Raw genomic sequence first — 9,121 nt, forward strand, 5'->3', positions numbered from 1 at the left:
TTTCTGGATTATCTCAGGACAAGGCATCTCCTGCCTCTCTCACTTTTTATTTAAGCCGTGCTACAGTGGCATCTATAAATACTCCTCCACAGCAAAAATTAATTTGTTTTGCTTTCCAGCTAGCTCTTAGCACTCAGACTGTGCTCCAGTGTGGAGGAGCTCATGCCAAAGCTAGAGCTTTTATTTTTTCTCCTAAAGCAACCTGCTCCCTCTGTAAAAAAAGCTAGAGATAAGTGATAATATTTAAAGAAATTGGTTTGGATTTGAAATGCTAACAGTCTTGACTATAGAGGCATGAACTTGCTGCTGTAACAGCAGTATTTTAAGGGCCAAACCTAAATACTAACAATAGTTTATAAAAAGAAACTGGTTGTTTGGCTACACAAGCTGACAGCACAGTTGTTGAATTATTCACTAATGTGTTAATTACTAGAAGACAGGGTACAATTAATGCATCCTGTATTCCTTGCATTAAATATAGATATTTTTAAGAAAATATTCCCCATTGTGGAATTCTAATTGTCTGTTCTTCACTTTTTTAATGCCTCTTTGCACGTAGATTTATATGCACCAAGATTCATTTGCCAGTACACTGTTTGGGAACACCCAGGCCCCATAATATTAACAGTGTTTAATACTGTGCTAAGTGCTCTTAGTATTGCTAATGTACTGCTATAGTGAATTACTTTCACATAAATAAGAAATATTTTTAAATGTTAAGAAGTAGTAGAGTCAGAATAGCTATTACTAGATTTAAAGGGTTGTGAAAACTGATACTGAGTAAGTTTGAAGCCTCTAATTATAAAGAATAATAGGGTCTGAAACAACAGCATGGATTGTAATGTCATTCAAGTAATCACAGAAATACAGCAATAAACCTTAGACTTATAGTAGTTTTTTACAGTGGCTGTTAACCACAGCATGTATTCTCCTGAATACACATAGTGTTCCTTGGCAGCTAATGTCATGTAAATGGGGGTTTTTAAAATTTTTTTTAATTTTTTTTTTTCAATGCTACGGTCATAAGTCAACCAGTCAGTTACTTAATATTTTGGATACAGAATCACAAAAATTTGCTGATTTGGAAGGGACCCACACGGATCATCCAGTGCAACTCCTGGCCCTGCACAGGACCCCAGAAGTCACACCATGTGCCAGAGAGCACTGTCCAAACACTTCTTGAACTTCTCAGGCTGGTGCTGTGACCACTGCTAACTTGTAATCAACCATGATCCCCATCTGTTTTCCAGCCTCTTGCCCCCCAGTCTGTTCTTACATCCAGGGTATCCTCATCCCAGGTGCAGAATCTGGCACTTCCCAATGTTGGACTTGCTGATTGCCCAGTCCTCTAATTTGTCAGAGTCTCTCTGCAGGGCCTCCCTGCCCTCCATGGAGTCAACAGCTCCTCTCAGTTTTCTATCATCTATGAATTTACTTAGTATCCCTTCCACTCCTGCATCCAAATAATTTATGAAGATGCTCAAGAGCACAGGGCCAAGAACTGAGCCCTATGGAGCCCGACTAGTGGCAGTCTTATGTCATCCCATTCACTGTAACCTTCTGTGCCCCACCTGTGAGCCAGTTGCTCATCCATTGCATGATATATCATCAAGTCTTCCTTTCTTTACGTGTTTCCATATATGTGAGCACATTGCCTGATAAGATGATTGTGCTTAGATCCAAACAGGTATTTCCACTAAAAACCAGAGTTATCTCCTGCAATCTCTTTTTAGCAATTTCTGCAGTGAAGATAATAGGAAAAGGTCTGACGTGTCTCATTTGAAAATGTTCTAAAGTTCAAGCAATAAATGAGATATTTTCTGTCCTCTAAATTTTGTTGTAAGAAAGTAACTGAAAATCAGTTTAAGAAGACACGGAGACAGAATTCAGATAGTGGTATTGTGTGGCTTTGTAGGCTAGGTATGTACACAAGACTGTGTGTTCACTCAGGCTATATCGCTGAAACACGTATCTTGTTTTAAGAATAAGAGGATATACACATGACAATTGCATTCACAAATGCACAAGTTACTGTTATTTCTTGGCAGTGTATTGCTCAGAGTCTGGAGATTCATTTTGTTTATCTGTGCTGTACCTCTTTAATTTACTGATCTACACACACAGCACACCCCGACCATCTGCAATCTACCTGGTGACACAGTGTGGTGCGATCCTCTGCCTCAGCTGGAGCTGTGCCTGCCCCGTTTCATTGTCTCCCCACCATTCTGCCTCTGGTACACTTACTCCTTGAGATGTTTGGGAGAGAGATAGTTCTCTGATTACTTTGTATTTCCAGGTTTCAATTTGCATCACCTGCATAATTTTGTTGTAATCTTGCTTACCTTACAGTGCACTCTTTGAGTGACTCCTTCAAGTCATTGCTTGTGTCTCATTGTAGCCTAGTTTTTAGAAGGCTTTCACTTCTTACTTAGGTCCCAGGAGGAACTTCATAAAAGATGCAGAAAAAATTCTTTTCTACTTGTATTAGGTTAGTTTTTCTTTTGAAATAGAAGATTGTTATTAAGTAGGAGGGAAAGGCATTCCAAGCTTTCCTAAGATTTTTGTGTAGTGGTGGTGGCAATCAATGTCCTCCATGTCCTGTGCTAATGAACTGGAAGGAGCAGGATTGCCTCTGCAAGGAGGGCACTAATCTTTGTTTTGAAGTGGAAGTAATTTTCTAATGAGGTCTGTCAGCAAGAGATTAGTCTATTTCAGTTTAGATTCACACATCTAGACCTGTACCTTCCTAGGCTGGTTTTGTTTTTGTGCCACAACTTAAATCTGCAACACCTGATTACCTGATTTCTTGGCAGAATCTGAGAAGTAATGGGAGCATTGCTGTGCTCATTATTACAATATTGAATCTATTGGTATTTGGCCAGTAACATTTCATGTGCCTTTTTGTATTTCCTACCAATACAGGTAGAAGCTCCATTCATACCAAAGTGCAGAGGTCCTGGAGATACCAGCAACTTTGATGACTATGAAGAAGAAGATATTCGTGCTTCTCTAACAGAAAAATGTGCAAAAGAATTTGCTGATTTTTAGTAGGAGTAAGAGGACAAGATGACATCAGGGCTCACATTGGGATCTTTGCACTCTGTTAACAGATGAGGTGGAGCTGAGACCATCATATGTCAAAACAGTTACCTAGTTACTTCATTCCACAAAGCTGACTGAGGTCTTTATTGCCATCTTCCATGTGTGCAGTTTGCACCAACCCTTCTAACTAGGCACAATTAAGCAAGCACTGTTTGTGCAGTAACACAGAATAATAGACCACTTTCCTACTTAACTTTGGTTTCTGTCGTTCTTTGTTTCTGTGTATTGTTCATTTTCCCCCTTTGAAATGAAGTAGTTTTTTACCCAAGAATGCTCCATTTTATTTTGAATAATGTATTATTTGTGTGAGTGAAATGGAAGGTGTTGCGGCTAGTGTGATTTAGACTGAAGTGAAAGATAAATGTTGCTTCTAGTCTGTGCCAGCCAATAATTCATGTCTGTCTTGTGTCTGATGCTACAATTTATAATAATTTTTTAGTAGCTCAGACTAAACCTAGCCAACATTTTTAGCATTTTTGAAGGTAGTATTTATCGCCATATAAATGTCTGCTAAATTAACTTAAAAACATTTCTTCCTGGAGGCTGACCAAAATTCAGTAGAATCAATTGGATGGCTTAAGTAGGGGACAGTAGCTAGACCCCGTGCCTTGGTTTTCTACATCCCTGCAGTTTTCGTCACTGCCTCCTTCCTTTGTATTTCCCACCTAGGCAGTAGGCAAGTTGCCATAACCAGACTGTACCGTGGAAAGCTTACAGTCTCATGAGAGGGAGTAATTCCATCTGGTCTGGACTTTGGACCATATTAAACCAAGTCAACTTACCAGCATTTCAGTTGGCAGGTGTGAAATGGCTTGTTTAAGATCAAGAACCCTAAACTCTTAAAGGAAGTTTTGGTCAGTACTGTAGAGAATTCATTTTGATTCACTTTTTCTTCTTCTGGTTTTTTTCCTATTTTTTTTAAAGTAGCCAATGTTTCGGCTCCCAAAGTATTCCTTGCTTCAAGCCTTTTTTGATTAAAAAAGGCATCCATTAGAATAAAAACCATCATGCCACAGAAAGCAAAATGCGCTCTGCCATTAGCTATGAAAAACAAATGGTTTAGCAAATGCAAAATAATGTTCTAGATGCATCGCTGGATGAACACGGTTATTTTTTGTTAGCTGTTAAGAATAAGAGGTTATTGCCAAGTTTTTATTCTGGTATACTATATTAGTAAACTGAGGATGGAGTACTGCTACAATCATTTTCTTTTTAATTACAGCACTTCATTCATGAAGAAAAAAGATCAAGTTTAAAAACTGCAACAGCTGAGTTTATTTTAGTTGCGTTGTGTCTTCATTTCTAACCTACTTTCTTTCAATCAATCAGAATGTATGGTCACACAGATACAAGTATTTGGGTTTAATTATGTTTTGTATACTCTCACCAACTGACTTAAAAGGTATTGCTACCATGTGCTAGCTTTGGGCACTTTTACACATTTATTTCAATGTTAATAATCAGCGGCTCAGCACTTTTTTTGGGGTTGCTTTTAAACTTATTCATAGTAGTTTTATTTGAACACTTGGTTCTGGCTGTCTCAGTGACCTGTCTTAAAACAGCACATCTAAAAGTTTAAACTAGACTCATGTTTTATGATAAATTTACATGCATACAAGGATGAATTGTTTTTTTTAAAAAATGAGCTATATTGATACATAGCCATTGGATTTGTTTGAGTGCCAGTGCAAATAAACAGCTGGCATTCCTTCCTTTTAATCTGTACGACGCTCCTAAAAGAAAGGCCTTTGTAGACATTTTACAAAAGAGTATGAAACATACCACCCAATGTTCTGTCTGTTTAGGTTGTTGAGCATTTTTGCACAACGTCATTAGGAGGCTGACACTGAATGCAGTCTTTGTCCACCCATATTTACATACATGCAAGAAAAGTATAAGATACTTTGCTGTAGCAAATTTTATGTAACAAAGATATATCGTCACATTAATAAATTTAAAGAAATCCTTTGTATGAAAATGTTAAAATCTTTTGTATTTCATTTAGACCAAGGACATGCTGCTGTATGCTAGCTGTATGCGATAAATTCTACAGTAACTTTGTTGTCGTTTATGAACTTTAAAAGATTTTAATAAATGTTGAAGATCACAATTTGATTCTGTTATGATTTTAATTTTTAATCATTACATTTATAGTTCTAGAAAGGTTCAAAGATTTTTCTGTTCTGTAAAATACTGTAATCATTCATCTTGCGTGTACAATAAGACAAAAGTCTAGGAAATTGGTTCTGACATGTCTGTCTGATATCCAGATTAAATTCTACACGGGCAAAAGTGGAAAAGTCATCATAATGCCATGTTATTATGCTATTTTTTAATTTTATGAAAATCCTGTTAGAAAGTGAAACACTTTTCCAATATGGCATAATAGACTTCAGTATGGAAATGAGATTCTATTTTGGAAAAGGAGGGGAAGTGTGCAATTTCCAAGGCATTAGTGAGTACATTTGACAATGTGAGTATTATACAACCCTCTCATTTAAACACAGTCATGAAATATAACTACGGAATATTATGTTACCTGTATTTAATTTGAAAAATCCTTTTCACAATATGGAAAAATTGTATATCTATGACAGTAGAAGCTTGTTAATTTTACACATTTGAGGAATTAAGTGTTGAACTATATGGTATATTTTAATTGTACTCTAGTTGTATGTAACTTTCATTTCCAACATAAAGGATTGTATCTCATAAGTAAATTGCTTTTTTTATTATCTTGTCAGTTGCATTAAAACCCTTATTTTTAAATCCTTTAAAGTATTTTACTAATTTTTGCAAATAATTAGATGTTTTTAAGTGCTGCAATAGTGTGCAATAGTAAACATTTATATACAGAAGTGCAAATTAAATTATGTACAACACTTGTGCTGCTTCTTTGTGAATCAGAATGTTGTATGATGACAGTTGTTGCACCTCCCCACACGTGAGCAGGGTTTGAGAGCAAGAGGAAAAGGTTGTGAAACCTACTACACATATGAGTTGGGGCACAGTAAGCTTTACACTAACTAGGGTGCCTGGAGAAGGTGACATGGAGAACATTAAAGGCATTATGAGAAGTCTTGGACTTCTTAGACAATCAAAAGCAAGTAAGGTGATCATTACCTTCAGTATTGTTTGTCTTCATTTTATTTTCATTCAGACTCAATGCTTTTTATTAAAGATAATTGCCTGTTTTTAAACTGTCTGCAGATCCCGCTGTACAAACTTTGTGCTGTGTCTCATTGTGCTGTGAAACAACTGATAGAAGTAAAGACTGTTCATGGTCTTGGCATTGTCTGTCTTGAGGCTTTTTCTGCAAGCGGTGTTTGGAGAGGCTCTGGTGCCTGCTCTGTAGTGCAGCTCCTCCTCTTCCCACTGTCTGAGCCGAGCTATGGCCTCTGTGCTTCTGCTGCTGTACGCGACTGCGGTCTTGTGTTCTTGGTTTCCTGGTACTACTGCTACATTACATTTTAAAGACCTTTGTACTTTTTCTAAAGCTGATCTAAAAAACCTGCAAAAATGCTGTCTTCTGCTTTTACTACAGTTCCTAAACAAGCACAGCATGCTGAGCCACAGATTTGAAGGTGTCATTCAAATCTGTTCTGATTTCCTGCATAAGGAGGACTTATCCCAGATCAGAATTGAAGAACCATTCCATAAGAAACTGGTAAAAACCACAATTCCATTCTCTAGCTGAGGTGCATATAGCTGATCTGGATCTGTTTGATGACATTAAAAAAAAAAAGAGAGAGTTTGACCACCACAGTTTTACAAGTGTGGGTCTTGCATACATTTTAAAAATGTTTTTCATGGAAAGGTATTTTCATGAGGTATTGACTGATTTAAGTTCTTTAACAGAAAGGTAAAATATGAGCCCCTAACTTCAAGCTGGGCAGTGAAAGGGTTAGAACGCCACAAGGGTGTTTAAACATCTTATAGACAGCAAACGTTTGTCATCTTACATAGGGATTATGTGAAGTGTTGGATTTTTTTAGAAGTGTAAGATGGGTACCTAGAGGCAAGACAGGATCTCAAGATATCTTCCCTTTCTAACTTCTGAATTTGATGGTGAATAAAAGTATGAATTAAATCTGAGATCTAGTCACATTTTTACCTCTTTTTATTGTTTGAATTTGGGGAGGGGTATCGTATGACAAAAAGGGATGCCTGAAGAAAACTTGCATATACTGAAAATGTATTTTATTTTTATAATTGACTAGCACAAAGAGTGTAGTCCCTCAGAGGGATAAAAACAGCTTGAGGTTTCTATGACATCATTAGAATCAGTTCCCAACAGTGTTTCAAAGCCAGTAAAAATTCCTTTAGAATCCTTACAGCTTCACTGTAGTGCTCCCTCCCTTGGAGGGTCAAGTACCAATGTCTTTGTAAAAACATATTCCTAAGAATTGTGTGTGTGTGTCTCTTTGCTTTGAAGCTTTAAAGAAACATAGTTGTGGTGTTCATTGAAATGAGCTGCTGTCAGTGAAGCACAAACGGAAGAGCCAGTGACAAACTTGCACATTTCTTACTGCTGCTAAGATTACAGGTGTAGATTGTGATGGAACACACAGTGGCAATCTAATGTTTGATGGCAAGGCTACAGCACAAAAACTCTTCAGGATGAAAAGTTGTTGGAGTTTGAGAAGGGAGGTGAGTGATCTGTTCCACCTGTATGCAACCACAGTAAGAGGTGTTTTCCTTTGCTGGGAGGTTGTTATCAGAGACTTCTTCCTTTGCCTTTGCTTCCAAGGTGCTGTGGGTGATCAGAGAGGACAGAGCTCTAGCTATGTTGACACAAATGGAGCAAGGTCTCAGCAGCCTGACTAGCAGTGTGGTACTGAGTGTGTTCAGTAAGTTCCAGGAAAAATTACTGCTGACTAGGGCAACAAAGAGAAAATTGGAGTGCTGGAAAGGCTTGGTTAACTGAAATTCTTCCCCCACCAAGGTATTTGGATTTAATTGAAGGCAAAAAAAAAAATATCCAAGACTTCACTTAGATTAGTGGTGTATTAATGCTTTGGTCTACACAGCAATATCACAAGAATACCAAAAGTATTGGTCTTTAATTTGTATCTGCATTGCTACTTTGAATGTGTATGTAGTTATCTAAATAACAGTTCAACAAAATGAATTCTTGACTGGGATGTCCTTTCACTTTCTCCCTCCTTGCCATCCTTGATGATGCCATACTTGATGCTTGCCTGAACTGGGGATCTGAGTGTCAGGACTCTGTTAATGATAGGTAACACCCTGGATAAGTAAAACATGATGCACGTATCTCACAGGCATGTTAATTCAGGTTAAGCAAACAATATGTAATCATTTTATAAATGCCCAGTGTTTATAAAGTATCTGTTTTCAACTGCCCCCCTAAGAAAAGGCACTGTGTGTCCTCAGTTAATACATTATCTTTATTTCCCTTTTTCTCTGGCCGCATGCATTGGGAAGTACGCATCTGGCAGGCTTGCTTACCAGTGAGAAAAGCTTAGAGGAACTGAGCAGGCAGCCTCAGTAAAAACATCCCACTGAGGCAGAAAGAGGATCACAGTGGCAGAACATGTCATGTAACATGCATGTGGTGATAGAGTTTGTTAGTGCAAGCACATGAATTCATCTCCAGAGTGGTTCTACTTCCACAGAAGAGCCAGTCCAAAGAGCCACCTCCCAAGGCCACAGCACCCCACAGCTCATGGATTCTGGAAAGGAATTTCAGAGCAGGACTGAGTTTGCTGCAAGGCATGTTTCCTGCCAAGATAAGTATTGCAGGGAATGCTGGGAGGAAAATAACTCCCTAAAGTCTCATAAACTTATTTGGTCTTTTTTAAAGCCACTCAAGGAAACTTGAAATATCAGCACAAATTCTTTTTTACTCGAGATTTGTACAAGACAAACCTCTGCTTTAGGGCATATCTAGTGTTATGTCTGAAGTTATTAAACTCTGCTTATAAAATTCTGCTACTACATATTGACTAACAGAACTCAACTCTGACTTTTCTTGAAGTTTTTTTAATGTTTCAGG

At 37.7% G+C, this 9,121-nt stretch overlaps 1 protein-coding gene across 3 annotated transcripts in view; it reads left to right on the forward strand.

Moving 5' to 3' along the window:
• Nucleotides 1–5,876, forward strand: part of PRKACB (protein kinase cAMP-activated catalytic subunit beta) — a 53,823-nt gene extending 47,947 nt beyond the window's left edge. For 2 of the 3 annotated variants that reach the window (XM_041421337.1, XM_041421338.1), the window contains exon 10: nt 2,923–5,212. In XM_041421337.1, the coding sequence (XP_041277271.1) occupies nt 2,923–3,048 (126 nt within the window). In that variant the 3' untranslated portion in view covers nt 3,049–5,212. Of the gene's footprint in view, nt 1–2,922 lie in introns of all 3 variants that reach the window. The other variant, XM_041421336.1, reaches the window with a different exon arrangement.
• Nucleotides 5,877–9,121: the final 3,245 nt, after the last annotated feature.

Source organism: Onychostruthus taczanowskii, unplaced genomic scaffold (assembly GCF_017590055.1).
Source record: "Onychostruthus taczanowskii isolate IOZ18803 unplaced genomic scaffold, ASM1759005v1 scaffold7, whole genome shotgun sequence".
Classification (NCBI taxonomy): Eukaryota; Metazoa; Chordata; class Aves; order Passeriformes; family Passeridae; genus Onychostruthus; species Onychostruthus taczanowskii.